The sequence below is a fragment of the Capra hircus genome, chromosome 12 (assembly GCF_001704415.2).
Source record: "Capra hircus breed San Clemente chromosome 12, ASM170441v1, whole genome shotgun sequence".
NCBI classification, from domain to species: Eukaryota; Metazoa; Chordata; class Mammalia; order Artiodactyla; family Bovidae; genus Capra; species Capra hircus.
The window spans coordinates 13,852,460-13,872,496 of NC_030819.1; the positions used below are offsets into that span (position 1 = coordinate 13,852,460).

Sequence of the window (20,037 nt, forward strand, 5' to 3'; positions counted from 1 at the left end):
TATTTTAAATATATATGTATATATATTCCCTTCTTTTCCAGAGTTTTATTTACCATGATTCCTTAACCTTTGATAGATAAAGTGCTTCATCTCCAGGTACCACTCATGTTATATTGGTAGATCTGCCCTTGCTTTTTAGGTGTCCCAATTGGCATTAATTTCTGATGAACTTGCCTCAAATTAGAGTAAGCTATTTATCATTACATGAAAAATTTTATTTTCAGAATACCTTGAAAAAAATAACTAAGATGAAATGGGCAGCATTCATAAAACTGTCTCCCTTCTGAACTGTCTCCCTTCCAACTCAATCAAGGGAGAAGGAAGAGCCAGAACTAAGAGGATTTAAAAATAAATTTAAAAGCTTCTTTTACTTTTAACTGAAGTTCTTAAAGAAGAAAACATAGTGGTACCCTCTTACTTTCAGGAAGACTCTGAGTTAGGGTTCACATTTTCCATTTGTTTGTTTGGCATCACTTATAAACCAATAACTCGGGGGTGTTAATCCACATAAAAATTGACCTCTTTACTTGAATGATATTTCTTAGATTGACAAATCATCTCATCATTCTGTTAATATAGGATGTATCTCTTTATTACATTTGCATGTTTATCAATAAAAGACTTAGTAGATATTCTAAAAATTAGAATATCAAAATTTTCACTGAATAACACATAAAGTCATAAAGGAACAATTCCTAGAAAAATACATGATGGGATGATTCCTCACTAAGAGATACCGCTAAAGTAACAGGACCACTTCTGGAAGTGGCATATGGAAACCACACAGTTCACTTTGTGAAATAAATTCATGTTTATTTCTATTTACAGAAATTTCCAAATGTGTTTTATATAAAGGTAGATCTTAGTATTGTCTGCCACTTCCAGCACTTCATCATTATTAGAATTCAGAGGCTGCTACATTTTATTTTGATTTTGGCTCCTACAGATGAATTAAATATAAATTAGAACCAAGTTCTAAGATAGTTTTTAAAAGGATTTATCTCCTAATTAATGTTTCTTCACTGTCCACGGAACAATGTGTTCTAAAATTTTATAGTAATTGTACTACTGGAGAATCTGTGGAGAGAGATCTTAAGCTTGGAAACAAATTGGGAAGTTAGTTACTGATACTTCTAGATTTTCTGAAAGTTGTGTACTAATCTCATCATTAAATCTTTCCTCTGAGTCCAGTAGAAATGGATCCTCCCATCTTTCTTAACACTTAATGGTTAACTGCTCTTCCTTCCTCTTCTATTCTAGAATTTCACTATAGAAAGACTCAGTGACTTAAATGAAATCAGAGGTTCACTGCTTCTCAAGTAGAAGGTGAAGCAATCGACCTGATTTAAGAGCACAAAATCCTCACAGTTGCCAGAAAATAGGGTGGGTGTGTAAAGACTCAGTGCTGATATCCTTCAGAAACAAGAAATATTGGCAGGAGATTGTCAGGCCCTCAAGTTGGTTTGCTCATAGTCAAATTCAGTTGGTGTATTACAGATTTGAGAGCTACCCCTGAAAGGGTGACACTAATAGCTGTGACGGACCCTGCAGAAATGTGCCAGCTGCAACGGACCACACAGAAGTGAAGCCAAGAGGAGCTACGCAACATCCGAGGTCAGGGGCGGTGACAGAGAGTGCCAGTCTCCATCGGCACAGGAGTGGCCAAGAGGAGCTACCCAATGTCCGAGGTCAGGAGAGGCGGCCAAGAGGAGCAACCCTACATCCAAGGAGTGGCAGCTGTGCAGGCAAGGGGAGCCTAGAGGAGCTACTCCCATTCAAGGCCAGGAGGGGTGGCCATGAGGAAATACCCCTCGTCCAAGGTAAGGAACAGTGGCTGTGCTTTGCTGTAGCAGCCGTGAAGAGGTACCCACGTCAAAGGTAAGAGAAACTCAAGTAAAACAGTAGGTGTAGCAAGAGGGCATCAGAGGGCAGACACACTGAAACCAAAATCACAGAAAACTAGCCATTCTGATCACATGGACCACAGCCTTGTCTAACTCAATGAAACTAAGCCATTCTGTGTGGGGCCACCCAAGACAGATGGGTCATGGTGGAGAGGTCTGACAGAATGTGGTCCACTGGAGAAGAAAATGGCAAACCACTTCAGTATTCTTGCCTTGAGAACCCCATGAACAGCATGAAAAGGTAAAATGATAGGATACAGAAAGGGGAACTCCCCAGGTCCCCACCTGACCAATACACTACTGGAGATCAGTGGAGAAATAACTCCAGAAAGAATGAAGGGATGGAGCCAAAGCAAAAACAATACACAGTTGTGGATGTGACTGGTGATAGAAGCAAGGTCTGATGCTGTAAAAAGCAACATTGCCTAGGAACCTGGAATGTCAGGTCCATGAACTAAGGCAAATTGAAAGTGGTCAAACAGGAGATGGCAAGAGTAAACGGTGACATTCTAGGATTCAGCAAAGTAAAATAGAATGGAATGGGTGAGTTAAACTCAGATGACCATTATATCTACTACTATGGGCAGGAATCCCTTAGAAGAAATGGAGTAACCATCATAGTCAACAAAAGAGTCAAAAATGCAGTACTTGGATGCAATGTCAAAAATGACAGAATGATCTCTGTTCATTTCCAAGGCAAATCATTCAATATCATGGTAATCCAAGCCTATGCCCCAACCAGCAACGATTAAGAAGCTGAAGTTGAATGGTTCTATGAAAACATGCAAGTCCTTTTAGAACTAACACCCAAAAAAGATGTCCTTTTCATTATAGGGGACTGGAATGCAAAAGTAGGAAGTCAAGCAACACCTAGAGTAACAGGCAAATTTGGCCTTGGAATACAAAATGAAGCAGGGCAAAGGCTAGTAGAGTTTTGCCAAGAGAATGCACTGGCCATAGTGAACACCCTCTTCCAACAACACAAGAGAAGACTACACATGGACATCAGCAGATGGTCAACACCAAAATCAGATTGGTTATATTCTTTGCAGCCAAAGATGGAGAAGCTGTATACAGTCAGCAAAAACAAGACCAGGAGCTGACTGTGGCTCAGATCATGAACTCTTATTGCCAAATTCAGACTTAAATTGAAGAAAGTGGAGAAAACCACCAGACCATTCAGGTATGACCTAAATCAAATCCCTTATGATTATACATTGGAAGTGAGAAATAGATTTAAGGGACTAGATATGATAGAGTGCCTGATGAACTATGGACTGAGGTTCGTGACATTGTACAGGAGACAGGGATCAAGACCATCCCCATGGAAAGAAATAGAAAAAAGCAAAATGGCTGTCTGAGGAGGCCTTACAAATAGCTATGAAAAGAAGAGAAGTGAAAAGCAAAGGAGAAAAGGAAAGATACAAGCATCTGAATGCAGAGTTCCAAAGAAAAGCAAGAAGAGATAAGAAAGCCTTCCTCAGGGATCAATGCAAAGAAATAGAGAAAATAACAGAATGGGAAAGACTAGAGATCTCTTCAAGAAAATTAGAGACACCAAGAGAACATTTCATGCAAAGATGGGCTCGATAAAGGACAGAAATGGTATGGACCTAACAGAAGCAGAAGATATTAAGAAGAGGTGGCAAGCATACACAGAAGAACTGTACAAAAAAGAGCTTCACAACCAAGAAAATCGCGATGGTGTGATCACTCACCTAGAGCCAGACATTCTGGAATGTGAAGTCAAATGGGCCTTAGAAAGCATCACTATGAACAAAGCTAGAGGAGGTGATGGAATTCCAGTTCAGCTGTTTCAAGTCCTGAGGGATGATACTGTGAAAGTGCTGCACTCAATATGCCAGCAAATTTGGAAAACTCAGCAGTGGCCACAGGACTGGAAAAGGTCCATTTTCATTCAATCCCAAAGAAAGGCAATGCCAAAGAATGCTCAAACTACCACACAATTGCACTCATCTCACATGCTAGTAAAGTAATACTCAAAATTATCCAAGCCAGGCTTCAGCAATATGTGAACTGTGAACTTCCTGATGTTCAAGCTGGACTTAGAAAAGGCAGAGGAACCAGAGATCAAATTGCCAACATCTACTGGATCATCGAAAAAGCAAGAAGTTTCCAGAAAAACATTTATTTCTGCTTTATTGCCTATGCCAAAGCCTTTGACGGTGGGTCACAATGAACTGTGGAAAATTCTGAAAGTGATGGGACTACTAGACCACCTAACCTGCCTCTTGAGAAAACTATATGCAGGTCAGGAAGCAACAGTTAGAACTGGACATGGAATAACAGATTATTTCCAAATAGGAAAAGGAGTACGTCAAGGCTGTATATTGTCACCCTGCTTATTTAACTTCTATACAGAGTACATCATGAGAAACGCTGGGCTGGAAGAAGCACAAGCTGGAATCAAGATTGCTGGGAAAAATATCAATAACCTCAGATATGCAGATGACACCACCCTTATGGCCAAAAATGAAGAGGAACTAAAAAGCTTCTTGATGAAAGTGAAAGAGGAGAGTGAAAAAGTTGGCTTAAAGCTCAACATTCAGAAAACTAAGATCATGGCCTCTGATCCCATCACTTCATGGGAAATAGATGTGGAAACAGTGTCAGACTTTATTTTGGGGGGCTCCGAAATCACTGCAGATGGTGACTGCAGCCATGAAATTAAAAGACGCTTACTCCTTGGAAGGAAAGTTATGACCAACCTAGACAGCATATTGAAAAGCAGAGATATTACTTTGCCAACTAAGGTCCATTTAGTCAACGCTATGGTTTTTCCAGTAGTCATGTATGGATGTGAGAGTTGGACTGTGAAGAAGGCTGAGCGCCAAAGAATTTATGCTTTTGGATTGTGGTGTTGGAGAAGACTCTTGAGAGTCCCTTGGACTGCAAGGAGATCCAACCAGTCCATCATAAAGGAGATCAGTCCTGGGTGTTCATTGGAAGGACTGATGCTGAAGCTGAAACTCCAATACTTTGGCCACCTCATGCAAAGACTTGATTCACTGGAAAAGACCCTGATGCTGGGAGGGATTGGGGGCAGGAGGTGAAGGGGATGACTGAGGATGAGATGGCTGAATGGCATCACTGTCTCGATGGACATGAGTTTGAGTGAACTCTGAAAGTTCTTGATGGACAGGGAGGTCTGGTGTCCATGATTTATGGTGTCACAAAGAGTTGGACATGACTGAGTGACTGAACTGAACTGAACTTAAATGACTAAAAGTACCAATTCAGAACAGCAACACTGTCAGTTGGATTTGTGGGGCGGGGTGGGGGGAAGAGTTTTGTTTTGAGAGAAATAAGTCATGCTTCTCTGAAATGAAGTGATTTATCAAACATTAAATATTTATTAAATGCTTACTTATTAAAAGCAGAAGACTGAGCTAAGTCCTATGAGGGTTTAAAATCTGTCTATAGTTTAGACGTTGAGATACAGTTTCTGCTATAAGTAGCTTAGAATCGATTTACAAAACTGGGGCACATACACAAAATTATTTATATTAAAATGTACCAACCAACAACAACTTAACACTCAAAATCCATTTCATGAAATGGTGAGGCGATTCAAAGTAGTCCAAAGGGAAACACTACACAAATAGAATATCTTCTAGAAATGAACTTAAAAGTATAAAAACTTTGCAAAATCTCCAGGATTCCATTACTTGCATTTACTATGCAGCATTAAAACAGAAGTCAATATATAATTATTATCACATTCCAACTGTATAATTTACCCTTATAAACACTTATGAAACATCACACTATTTTAGTAGTATGATCTCATTTATCTTTCAGTTAATAATAAAAGCTATTAAAGTATTCACTTAGTTCAGTTCAGTTCAGTTGCTCAGTCGTATCCGACTCTTTGAGACCCCATGAAGTGCAGCACACCAGGCCTTCCTGTTCATCACCAACTCCCAGAGCCTATCCAAACTCATGTCCATCGAGTCAGTGATGCCATTCAGCCATCTCATTTCTGCTGTCCACTGCTCCTCCTACCCCCAATCCATCCCAGCATCAGGGTCTTTTCCAATGACTCAACTCTTCCAATGAGGTGGCCAAAGTACTGGAGTTTCAGCTTCAGCAGTTGTTACAATGAACACCAAGGACTGATCTCCTTTAGGATGGACTGGTTGGATCTCCTTGCAATCCAAGGGACTCTCAAGAGTCTTCTCCAACATCATAGTTCAAAAGCATCAACTCTTCGGCATTCAGCTTTCTTCACAGTCCAACTCTCACATCCATACATTACTACTGGAAAAACCATAGCCTTGACTAGACGGACCTTTGTTGGCAAAGTAATGTCTCTGCTTTTGAGTATGCTATCTAGGTTGGTCATAACTTTCCTTCCAAGGAGTAAGCATCTTTTAATTTCATGGCTGCAGTCACCATCTGCAGTGATTTTGGAGCCCCCCCAAAATAAATTCTGACACTGTTTCCACTGTTTCCCTATCCATTTCCCATGAAGTGATGGTACCAGAGGCCATGATCTTAGTTTTCTGAATGTTGAGCTTTAAACCAACTTTTTCGCTCTCCTCTTTCACTGTCATCAAGAGGCTTTTTAGTTCCTCTTCATTTTCGGCCATAAGGGTGATGTCATCTGCATATCTGAGGTTATTGATATTTTTCCTGGCAATCTTGATATCAGCTAGTGCTTCTTCCAGCCCAGCGTTCCTCATGATGTACTCTCCATAGAAGTTAAATAAGCAGGGTATCAATATACATCCTTGGCGTACTCCTTTTCCTATTTGGAACCAGTCTGTTGTTCCATGTCCTGTTCTAACTGTTGCTTCCTGACTCACTTAGTAGATGTTCCCTAACACCAGAGGAATAAAATGAATATTACAGAGTAATTAGAGTAATTAATTCACTACATCATTAATAGAATTTGAACCCATAATTTAAAAATCGAATTTAGTACTCTGCTATAGCCTAAGCTATGGTCTTACCAGTGGTCACATATGGTTGTGAGAGCTGGACTGTAAAGAAGGTAATGCAGCAGAGAATTGATACCTTTGAATTGTCAATCTATATAAGACTCCTTTAATAGCAAGGAGAACAAACCAGTCAATCTTAAGGGAAATCAACCTTGAATACTCATTGGAAGGACTGATGCTGAAAATGAAGCTCCAGTATTTTGGTCACCTGATGTGAACAGCCAATTCATTGGAAAAGTCCCTGATGCTAGGAACGATTGAGAGCAGAAGAGGGCATCAGAGGATGGGATGGCTGGATGGCATCACTGATGCAATGGACATGAACTTAGACAAACTTTGGAAGATGGTGAGGGACAGGGAGGCCTAGCATGCTGCAGTCCATGAAGTCACAAAGAGTCAAATGTGACTGTGGAACTGACCACAACAGAACACAAAGATCAGGTAATGTGTCTAGTTGCTTTGGATTCTAGGGGAAAAGCTACAGTGGAAATATGAGACATTATATTCTTGGTTTTCATCATCATCAATACACAGGTCATCAATGTTTTGCTAGGAGATAAACAAAGTCAGTTACATGGATAAGCTCCCCTTTAATTTCCTGCCGTGCTATAAATGTACACACACATATCCTGATGCTAACAAACTAACAACATGTAATAAATTACCTCTTCTAAGGCATTCCACAGTTCCTTATCTGTATGTTCATTAAAAGGATCCAGATTTTTCCTCATTGTTCCCATGAATAAAACAGGTTCCTAAATAACCCAAAATAGTAAATGTTATTAGTCAGCTTTATCCATTTTATTCCAGTACTTAACAGAATTAAAATGAACAAAATCAAAATTCACTGTAATCATTAATGATAAAGTTGTAAATGCCTGTTTATAAAAACAGTATCTCTAAATAATTTTCAGCTGTATAAACTGTGCTGCAAAATATCCTCTGGACCATTGAATACTAAGAAAAGAAAGTGCTGTGATGAACATTTAAATGAATCACCAGTCCAGATTCGATGCATGATACTGGATGCTTGGGGCTGGTGCACTGGGACGACTCAGAGGGGTGGTACGGTGAGGGGTTCAGGATGGAGAACACATGTATGCCTGTGGCAGATTCATGTTGATGTATGGCAAAACCAATACAATATTGTAAAGTAATTAACCTCCAATTAAAATAAATTTTAAAAAAAGAAAGTGTTGAGGTGTGTCACCTTAAGAAAAACCTGAAGAACAGAAAGGAAATTTTTACTTTTTTCAATTCCAAACTGGTAATACCTGCTTAATAAAAAAATAAATGAGGATATAATTATTGAGAAATTTTATACCGATAGCACTAGATAATTTGTCAATTCTGGTGTTATACTAGGAAATACCAAGAGCATGATTAGTTGAGGTTTGAAAGGGTTAATAGGCAGGCAGGTAGGGAGGCCAGGGTCTCTAAAGATGGAGAGAAGGCAAAAAGGTACATTCCTTTGCATAACAGGTTTCTCAAATCTTGTGTTGCTATGGGGACTTGCTGAAACTAACTTTTTCAACCCTCCAGCTGCTAACTCCTCAGCAAAACAGTATATTTTGCTGAAAGGAATATCCTGTCTTAAGCTATGTTAATGAAACAATGTATCTTTCTTAGAAACCAGCTTTTCATTAAAAACTAATGTCAGCTGCTTTTATGGATACAATTTTTCTCACCCAGAGACACCTTGGTAGGAGACAGCTCCCCCTCCTGCAGATGCTATCTCAGGATGTATATTATGGGAGAGGTGCCTGGTACAGTTCTCTCAGCCAGTCTTGAGGTGTTTCTTTAATCTATGATTAGCAGCTCACTTTTGCCTGGAAAATCTCATGGACAGAGGAGCCTGGTAGGCTGCAGTCCATGGAGTTGCTAGGAGTCGGACACGACTGAGCAACTTCACTTTCACTTTTCACTTTCATGCATTGGAGAAGGAAATGGCAACCCACTCCATTGTTCTTGCCTCGAGAATCCCAGGGACGAGGGGGCCTGGTGGGCTGCCATCTCTGGGGTTGCAGAGTTGGACATGACTGAAGCAACTTGGCAGCTGCATCAGCTCACTAACAATATATAATGCCTTGCTAAAGACTTGGAAGAAAAGCTATGACCAACCTAGAGAGCATATTGAAAAGCAGAGACATTACTTTGCCAACAAAAGTCCATCTAGTCAAGGCTATGGTTTTTCCTGTGGTCATTTATGGATGTGAGAGTTGGACTGTGAAGAAAGCTGAGCACCGAAGAATTCATGCTTTTGAACTGTGGTGTTGGAGAAGACTCTTGAGAGTCCCTCGGACTGCAAGGAGATCCAACCAATCCATTCTGAAGGAAATCAGCCCTGGGATTTCTTTGGAAGGAATGATGCTGAAGCTGAAACTCCAGTACTTTGGCCACCTCATTGGAAGAGTTGACTCATTGGAAAAGACCCTGATGCTGGGAGGGATTGGGGGCAGGAGGAGAAGGGGACAACAGAGGATGAAATGGCTGGATGGCATCACTGACTCAGTGGACATAGGTTTGGGTGAGCTCCGGGAGTTTGTGATGGACAGGGAGGCCTGGTGTGCTGCAATTCATGGGGTCACAAGGAGTCGGACACTACTGAGCGACTGAACTGAACTGAAGGTTCATCTTAGCCTTAGGGTTGAAGAATTGATACTTTTGAACTGTGGTGTTGGAGAAGACTCTTGAGAGTCTCTTGGACTGCAAAGAGATCAAACCAGTCCATCCTAAAGGAAATCAGTCCTGAACATTCATTGGAAGGACTGATGCTGAAACTGAAAGTCCAATACTTTGGCCACCTGATGTGAAGAACTGACTCCTTGGAAAAGATCTTGATGCTGGGAAAGATTGAAGGCAAGGGGAGAAAGAGATGACACAGGATGAGCTGGTTGGATGATATCCCCAACTCGATGGACATGAGTTTGAGTAAGCTCTGGGAGCTGGTGATGGATAGGGAAGCCTGGCATGCTGTAGTCCATGGGATCGCAAAGAGTCAGACACAACTGAGGGACTGAAATGAAATGAAGGCTCCTCTGTCCATGTAGAGATCACCTTTTAGTCTGCATCAGCTGGTCCCCACTTCTCTCACCTGTGTGTCAGATGACCTGCCTCATAGAACCTCTTTACTAACTGCAAGGTCACCTACAGTGATCTGTGTCATAATAAAATTATTTTAATTTAAATAGTCCTTCCTATTCATCTTCTTTGGGAGGAGCCACAAGTAAATTACTCTGGAAATAAAATATCTTTCTGGGTTTCAGGAGAGAATCTTATACATAAGCTCATGTAAGCCATTTAAGTTTTCTTCTGGAAGGCTGTAAATAAGCCAGGCCACAGAATATGAGCAGCAGAAAAGAGTGAAATTGGCTCCTTTCAGTGAACAGTGCAGAACAAGGGGATACATTCATGTGGGAAGAAGAGGAAATCTGACTCTTCCACAAGTGCCCGGAACTGCTCAGAATCACCAGCCTCAAATTGCACTGTACCTTCTCACTTCATAAAAGCCTCTAAAGAAACATGAAGAAGACAGACTTTTCTTTTCCCCATCCATGAAGAAGAATGCACTCAGCCTCCCCTGCCTTCCTTCCCTGTTGTCTTTGTTTCAAGTCTGGTGAGAGAGAAATGGATGCAGAAAACACATGGTGTGCCATCAAAAAAGATGTATCCCTAAGCAAAATCTAAAATCAAAAAGACATTTAACTTTAACCTTCATTTGCAGAAGGTTGATTAAGTGGCTGATATACCCCAAAAAGCAATGAAAATCAGTAGCCATATGACATGTCAAAATTAGTGACTTGAACTGAAAAATCCTGAGACCAAATTTAAGGTTTCTTTAAACCTTGAATTTAGGGTCAAAGAATAAACAACCATCTAAGCACGGTAAGAGTTCCTGATCAGAGGAATACCATTCTGGCTCAGATTTAAAAAACAACAATAACAACTTGTTACCCTTTCTAATTTTCACCTCTAAGATTCTAACAAGCCAGATGATTTCTCTTCTTTTACATGATGTTTACACAAATGACATGGCCAAGCAAGGGGAGGCTGGTGCCAATATTCACCCCTCTCCTCTGACTCTACTCTGCTTTCCCCTAGGAACCTAAACTATGGACAGGATTCTGCTCTGGGCTCAAGATGAGAGACTCTTTGAGAACTAGTGTTTGAGGAGATAAAGGGACTGAAAGAGGCCACTTAAAGGAACTAGCTTTGAGCCCAAGCAGGAGAAGAAAGACCAGGCCTTTTTGCTTATAACTACAAGAATGTTTCTTTGCCCATCATAGCTTATGTGACCTGAACATATTTTCCTTTATGCTCCTTTCAAAGGGCAAATTCACATCCCATAAGAGGTCTAGGGTTTGATAAAGTGCCATCTGGTTTTCAAAGTACACTCTAGAGAGGTGTTACCTAAGCTAATTTTTGAAAAATATTAAATTGCTTTATTTTTAAAAGGTGGATGGTTGCTCAGTGGTACCAAGTCTACCTGCCGTGCAGGAGAACATTTGATCCCTGGGTTGGGAAGATCCCTTGGAGAAGGAAATGGCAGTATTCTTGCTTGGGAAATCTCATGGACAGAGGAGTCTGGCCCACTACAGCCCATGGGGTCACAAAGAGCTGGACATGACTGAGTGACTGAAAAACAACAACACATTAACACATTTGTTGGTTCAAGAGAACAGGTATAAAGAGCCCACTCAAAGTTCAATCAGGGGGACTTCCCTGGTGGTCCAGTGGTTAAGACTTCACCTTCCAATGCAGGGGTTGCAGGTTTGATCCATGGTGAGAGAGCTAAGATTCCATCTGCCTTGTGGCCAAAAACAGGAACATAAAGCAGAAACAACATAGCAACAAATTTAATAAACACTTTTTTAAAAAGTTCAATTAGGGTCTAGTCTGCAATCAGGGTCTATTTTATAATCAGGGTCTATTTTGTAATCAGGGTCTCCCTCTATTGTCACCTCCCTCACCTTCTCTTTAGGAAACTCCTTCAAGAAGACAAAGCTAAGCAAAGACTAGGAGACTAAAATTAGATTCTTTGCAGCAGAGGGAGTCCCTCACTTCTGAGCCCCTGACCAACATTTGCAGCTGCTTCATGCTGAGCTTTAAACAGAGCCCCTAGACACTCTGTAGGCCTTAAAAATATTCTGCTAATTATCACCAACCACTGATGATTGTCACACACTTCACAAAAAAAAAAAAAAAAAAAAAAAAGAATAAAACTGTTTCAGCATTTTCCCATTGCAATATGTGCTCTCACTTAATTCTACACTATCAGTCTAACAGGATCTATTTGGCAATTATGCGGGCTTATTTAGCATTATTAGATGAAAGAACATAGTTTAGTAAAGAAGAATATTTCTCTTTGTTATGACATGCCAAATGTATATTTCAAAAATCAGCAAAACTTTAATGAAAACATGTTGAATGAAAAGAATGGTTTATAAAAATAGTAACTGATTGAAGCTCTATTTTGCTTGAAATCAGCAGGCCATTTGTGAACAATATTTATTTGAATGTGTGAATGTCTTTTATGTGTGGTGTTCACTTTGGTTTCTACTTATTCTTCTTTCACCACTTACCAGATAAAAGCTAATAAAACTGCTCACAATAGACACATACTGCAAGGGCAGATAAGGGTCAAATTAATGATCTTTTATTTTTTTGGCAGCACCATGCAGTTTGTGGGATCCTAGTTTCCCAATCAGGGATTGAACTAGGGCCACAGAAGTGAGAGTACAGAGTTCTAACCACTGGAGCACCTGGGAATTCCCAATGGCCATCTCTCAGTAGTTATTATTTAAAGTACCAAACTCTCAGTAATCATGTAAAGAAACTAATTTCATGCATAAATGTACAGATGTTTATACTGGAGGACAGGACAGTATAGAGATTTATAGTAGTGTTAGGGGAAGCACACTGACTGAAACCGCCTACCCTGGCTGGGCACCATAGTAACAATTTGCATGAGGTCCTGGTAAGGAACACGCAACTAATAAGCCACCACCAACCGGAACAGTTCGGGAAAGGTCAAAAGGAGACACCATATGTCTGACCACCTCCCAGAATCTTTCTCTCTGGCATCTATCTTGGCTGAATGAGGCATGCACCACCAGGAAGGACTCTGAGTCAGAATGATCGGCTAAAGACAACCCAGAAACTAACCCATCACCATAATACCCAAGACTGGCAGCCAGGTGGCCAAGCTATTCTCCTGGGTTCCCTTACCCTACTGCTCTTCACCTGGGTGCCCTTTCCCAATAAAATCTCTTGCTTTGTCAGCACATGTGTCTCCTCAGACAACTCATTTCCAAGTGTTAGACAAGAGCCCACTTTCGGGCCCTGGAAGGGGTTCCCCTTTCTGCAACAGTAGAACATACAACCTTCATGTGAATATACACTACATTTATTGGCCCATGTATATTTTTTTCTGAAAGTACAAATAAACCTCATTGAATAAGAGTTGGCTGTGGCAACAGTCAAGAAAACATTCTTATTCAATGTAACAATTTAAATGAAACATTAGTTTCAAAACTATTTTTTCATCATGGTTTAAAGATTATATTTTTCAAAATGTAATTCATTGTGTCATATTCAGTACTGATTTTTTCCTTTGTTACAAACATAACACAAGGTCATTTTAGGTGTGTGACCCAAAAATAGCCACTCTGAATCAGAGCATTTAGTGCAATAAATTAATAAACTTTCAACATAATTGCAGACTGAAAGCTGCAGTCTTACTGGACATTTGTGTATGCTGCTGGAAGAAAGACTATATACTATGTTGAAAAGAAACCCTAACCACTAACTTAAGTTTAAAATGACCCAGGACCAAGACAAAAACCATATAAGTGATTACACACAAAGCAGATAAAGCACAATCTTTATCCTCATCATTTCAGTCCCAACGCAAGAACCTGCCCTCCACTAAAGTATATCAAGAATATATCAGAGAAGTCAGAACAGCTCTGGTTCACCTTCTTCAACCTACTGAAGAAAACTCAGGGAATGGAAATACCAAAGAGGAGAATGGGCTGTGTAAAAAATACTTAGCTTTTGCTTTGATTTAAAAGAGGGGGGAAAATATCAAATATAAAAGTGAGTCTATTTAACCATTAAAGATGCTGTTGATCTGTGCCAACCTGTAGACTATAATCATAAATATTGAATTCTCATGCAGTCTCACTTCAATTGAAAACATCTTCTTTGTGCCAATAGGATAGGGGGTTCTATGTGTAGAATATCATCCAAAGAACTTTTGAAATTCGCTTTCCAGATTCTTTCAGATAAGCAGATACTACTGAATACAATCTCAACGTGGTGTTCTTTCTGGGGAATATACTTAACTACTTCATATTCTGAGCACAAACGATGCACAGACTTCAGCTATCTGTTTTGTTTAATGAAATTATCTAGGAAGTACTTTCATATTTTGCTTTTTTCCTGAAATTTTAAACACAAATTGAGGAGTACCTTCCTAAGATTATACAGTATTTGTCTTTGAAAGTTCCCCCTAGGACTCCAGGACTGATGGTCTATGTCACCACTCCCCTGCCTCTGGTTCCTAGGCAAGTCCTTGTTGCTATCACATCTCCCCATTTCTGACCCGTTTATGGTGGGGTCAATAATGATGGGGGAGAGAGGGACCACCCTGGAAGCTGCTGATTGTTCACAGGATGACAGGAGTCAGGGAAGGTGATGCAGACCTGGATCACCTAAGTGGGGCAACTCAAATAAACATCACTGGGCTCCCCCTTTGCAAAGTCTGAGCTCAGCTTCCTAGTACTCCTAAATCAAGGTGTTGACAAAACAAGCATCACTGCTTCCTATTTGTTTAGGGGAAGAGGATTGTAAGTTTTCTGCTCTGAGACAAGTAACTTCAAGTAACCACAGTATCAGATTTTCTCCTGCTGAATTCTGGAGTTGAGAATCTCTCTAAATTGAAGTCCAGGCTTTGCCCCTTGGTAAGTTAAGTTTCCAGTGCCCCAGTTTTAAAATCTGTAAGATAAGGATAATCATAGAATTCCCATGAGCAAAAAGTGGGAGATGGTAGAGAAAGAGGGTAAATCATGTTAAAGTGAAAATCACTCAGTCGTGTCCAGCTCTTTGTGACCCCATGGACATAAGTCCATGGAATTCTCCAGGTTAGAATACTGGAGTGAGTGGCCTTTCTTTTCTCCAAGGGATCTTCCCAACCCAGAGATCGAACCCAGGTGTCCCACACTGCAGGCAGATTATCTACCACCTGAGCACCAGGGAACATGTTAAAACATGTTAGTTCAGTTCAGTCACACAGTAATGTCCAACGCTTTGTGCCCCTATGGACTGCAGCATGCCAGGCTTCCCTGTCCATCACCAACTCCTGGAGCTAAGGATTCCACAAATGTTAGGGATTATTATTAATACCTGTGTAACTTGTCAGGTGTTAGTTCTAAAGAGTCTTGTAGGTCTTCATAAAACTGTTAAACTTCAGTTTCTTCAGCAATACTGGTTGGGGCATAGACTTGGATAACTGTGATATTGAATGGTTTGCCTTGGAGACAAACAGAGATCATTCTGTCGTTTTTGAGACTGCATCCAAGTACTGCATTTCGGACTCTTTTGTTGACCATGATGGCTACTCCATTTCTTCTGAGGGATTCCTGCCCGCAGTAGTAGATCTAACGATCATCTGAGTTAAATTCACCCATTCCAGTCCATTTTAGTTCTCTGATACCCAGAATGTCAACGTTCACCCTTGCCATCTGTTGTTTGACCATTTCCAATTTGCCTTGATTCATGGACCTGACATTCCAGGTTCTGATGCAATATTGCTCTTTACAGCACCAGATCTTGCTTCTATCACCAGTCACCTCCACAACTGGGTATTGCATTTGCTAGGTTTTATAAAGACCTACAAGTCCTTTTAGAATTAATACCCAAAAAGATGTCCTTTTCATTATAGGGGACGGGAATGCGAAAGTAGGAGGTCAAGAAACACCTGGAGTAACAGGCAAATTTGCCCTTGGAATGTGGAATGAAGCAGGGCAAAGACAAATAGAGTTTTACCAAGAAAATGCACTGGTCATAGCAAACACCCTCTTCCAACAACACAAGAGAAGACTCTACACATGGACATCCCCAGATGGTCAACACGAAATCAGACTGGTTATATTCTTTGAAGCCAAAGATGGAGAAGTTCTATACAGTCAACAAAAACAAGACCGGGAGCTGACTGTGGCTCAGATCATGAACTCCTTATTACCAAATTCAGACTCAAATTGAAGAAAATAGGGAAAACCGCTAGACTATTCAGGTATGACCTAAATCAAATCCCTTATGATTATACAGTGGAAGTGAGAAATAGATTTAAGGGACTAGATCTGATAGATAGAGTGCCTGATGAACTATGGAATGAGGTTTGTGACACTGTACAGGGACAGGGATCAAGACCATCCCCATGGAAAAGAAATGCAAAAAAGCAAAATGGCTGTCTGGGGAGGCCTTACAAATAGCTGTGAAAAGAAGAGAGGTGAAAAGCAAAGGAGAAAAGGAAAGACATAAGCATCTGAATGCAGTGTTCCAAAGAATAGCAAGGAGAGATAAGAAAGCCTTCTTCAGCGATAAATTCAAAGAAATAGAGGAAAACAATAGAATGGGAAAGACTAGAGATCTCTTCAGAAAATTAGAGATACTAAGGGAACATTTCATGCAAAATGGGCTCGATAAAGGACAGAAATGGTATGGACCTAACAGAAGCAGAAGATATTAAGAAGAGGTGGCAAGAATACAGGGAAGAACTGTACAAAAAAGATCTTCATGACCCAGATAATCATGATGATGTGATCACTAATCTAGAGCCAGAAATCCTGGAATGTGAAGTCAAGTGGGCCTTAGAAAGTATCCCTACAAACAAAGCTAGTGGAGGTGATGGAATTCCAGTTGAGCTGTTTCAAATCCTGAAAGATGATGCTGTGAAAGTGCTGCACTCAACATGCCAGCAAATTTGGAAAATTCAGCAGTGGCCACAGGACTGGAAAAGATCAGTTTTCATTCCAATCCCAAATAAAGGCAATGCCAAAGAATGCTCAAACTACTGCATAATTGCACTCATTTCACATGCTAGTAAAGTAATGCTCAAAATTCTCCAAGCCAGGCTTCAGCAATACGTGAACCATGAACATCCTGATGTTCAAGCTGATTTTAGAAAAGGCAGAGGAACCAGAGATCAAATTGCCAATATCCACTGGATCATGGAAAAAGCAAGAGAGTTCCAGAAAAACATCTATTTTTGCTTTATCGACTATGCCAAAGCCTTTGACTGTGTGGATCACAATAAACTGTGGAAAGTTCTTCAAGAGATGGGAATACCAGACCACCTGACATGCCTCTTGAGAAATCTGTATGCAGGCCAGGAAGCAACAGTTAGAACTGGACACGGAACAACAGACTGGTTCCAAATAGGAAAAGGAGTACGTCATGGCTGTATATTGTCACCGTGCTTATTTAACTTCTATGCAGAATACATCATTAGAAACGCTGGACTGGAAGAAACACAAGCTGGAATCAAGATTGCCGGGAGAAATATCAATAACCTGAGATATGCATATGACATCACCCTTATGGCAGAAAGTGAAGAGGAGCTAAAAAGCCTCTTGATGAAAGTGAAAGAGGAGAGCGAAAAAGTTGGCTTAAAGCTCAACATTCAGAAAACGAAGATCATGGCATGCGGTCTCATCACTTCCTGGGAAATAGATGAGGAAACAGTGGAAACAGTGTCAGACTTTATCTTTTTGTGCTCCAAAATCACTGCAGATGGTGACTGCATCCATGAAATTAAAAGACGCTTGCTCCTTGGAAGAAAAGTTATGACCAACCTAGATAGTATACTCAAAAGTAGAGACATCACTTTGCTGACTAAGTTCCATCTAGTCAAGGCTATGGTTTTTCCTGTGGTCATGTGAGAGTTGGACTGTGAAGAAGGCTGAGCACTGAAGAATTGATGCTTTTGAACTGTGGTGTTGGAAAAGACTCTTGAGAGTCCCTTGGACTGCAAGGAGATCCAACCAGTCCATTCTGAAGGAGATCAGCCCTGGGATTTCTGGGAAGAAATGATGCTAAAGCTAAAGTTCCAGTACCTTGGCCACCTCATGTGAAGACTTGACTCATTGGAAAAGACTCTGATGCTGCGAGGGACTGGGGGCAGGAGTAGAAGGGGACGACCAAGGATGAGATGGCTGATGGCATCATGTACTCGATAGACGTGAGTGTGAGTGAACTCCGGGAGATGGTGATGGACCTGGAGGCCTGGCGTGCTGAGATTCATAGGGTTCCAAAGAGTCTGACACAACTGAGTGACTGAACTGAACTGAACTTGTCAGGGCCTGCAACAAACACTAGAGCGGGAGAAATGAGAAACAGAGGCCCTGTCCTCAAGGAGAGGAAGAAAATAGTCAAGAATGTGGGGAGGGCTAAAAAATGCCAGAGATCTTCATGGAGGACTGGAGAGTATAAGTGGGTACAGGGTGGCGGTCAGGAAAGAATGTTATGGGACGGAAGCCAGAAATCAAAAGATAAAAAGGAAGTGATATTCTTTCTTCTTGTTCCTTTTCTGTTTTGCCTTTCCCTAAAACTCCTATTTTGCTAATCTTTTCCCCTTCACCCTTTAAATTTATGTAAACAGTGTGCTTTACACTATAAACAATAAATGTAAAGAAAATCACCCAAAACCACAAAAATATAAACAGAAATTAAACAGCAAAATCAGTCCAGAATGTGTTACTCTTTTTACTTACCTAGAAGTAATGTTGGAAAGATCAATTCCCTGATTAAGGATAGTAAGAGCTGCTACTGAATGAGCATTCCTAAGAACTAGAAATCGGCCACAACTCTCCTCTTATCCAGTTATATCTTCACAACAAATCTGCATAGCAGTAATTCCTAGAACTGGTTTAAGGACCAGGACTATGAACCTTAGAAGCTGAGTGACTTCATCAAGGCCCCATAGTCATATGAGGAAGAGCAGAAACAAAAATATGGGTCATGTTGATACTTGGTCTATACTCTTAAACATTCTATCACTGGCTGCCTCCTGAATGACTTTCTTGGACCTTTTATACCAGGATCTCTTCAGATTCTCTCTCTTGAATCAACCAATACTGTGCATTGGAAATAAAAGCATATAAACGTTCTGTGTTTACAATGGTTGGTGGATACAAAGCTTAATAATGTTTTGTAAACAAAGTCTCTGGAGTGTGTACCTAGAGCAGACCCAAACATAGGATGGAAACTGATGAAACAAATCCAAAACCTGGTGATGTCAAGAGATGTGTAGTCTTTGCTCAGATGTATTGCCAAAACATTACTTGCAGAGCCAAGAATCATCCAGTATTATATCTTTATTTAGAGTACTTCGATGTACATAAGTACACAACCTTTTCTTATCAAGAAGCATTAACAGGGCAAATTTATAGATCTTTTCATCTCTGGACATAAAAGTACCCTGCAGACATGCTAATTATTTCCAAAACTAATTCCACCTGGCCCATTTCAAAGATGGGTATAATCAAAACATAAATCTTGGGGATTTAAACTCATTTTGCTCTTCTAGTTGTTCAGTCATGCAGTCACCTCTGACTCTGCCACCCCATGGACTGCAGCACACCAGCTTTACCTGTCCTTGACCATCTGCCAGAATTTGCTCAAATTCATTTCCATTGAGTCAGTGATGCCATCCAACCATCTCATACTCTGTTGTCCCCTTCTCCTGTCTTCAATCTTTCCCAGCATGAGGGTCATTTCAAATGAGTCAGCTCATCACGTCAGATGGCCAAAGTATTGGAGTTTCAGCTTCAACATCAGTCTTTCCAATGAATATTCAGGACTGATCCCCTTTAGGATTGACTGGTTTGATTTTTTGGCTGTCCACGGGAGTCTCAACTGTCCTCTCCACCTCTATAGTTGGAAGGAATCAATTATTCAGCACTCAGCCTTTTTTATTGTCCACATCTGTACATGACTACTGGAGAAATTAGAGCTTTGACTATACAGACTTTTGTAGACAAACCCTGCTTTTTAATATGCCGTCTAGGTCAGTCATAGCTTTTCTTCCAAGGAGCAAGCTTCTTTTAATTTCATGGCTGCAGTCACGATCTGCAGTGATTTTGTAGCCCAAGAAACTAATGTCTGTG

At 40.5% G+C, this 20,037-nt stretch overlaps 1 protein-coding gene across 1 annotated transcript in view; it reads right to left on the reverse strand.

Annotated features, from left to right (window-relative positions):
• The window catches only part of LOC108637251 (multidrug resistance-associated protein 4-like), a gene marked incomplete at its 5' end in the record, with an annotated part of 78,344 nt that overhangs the window by 16,131 nt on the left and 42,176 nt on the right, over window positions 1–20,037 (reverse strand). Inside the window, 1 exon segment of the mRNA XM_018056293.1 lies at window positions 7,534–7,623. Coding sequence (XP_017911782.1) covers window positions 7,534–7,623 — 90 coding nt within the window.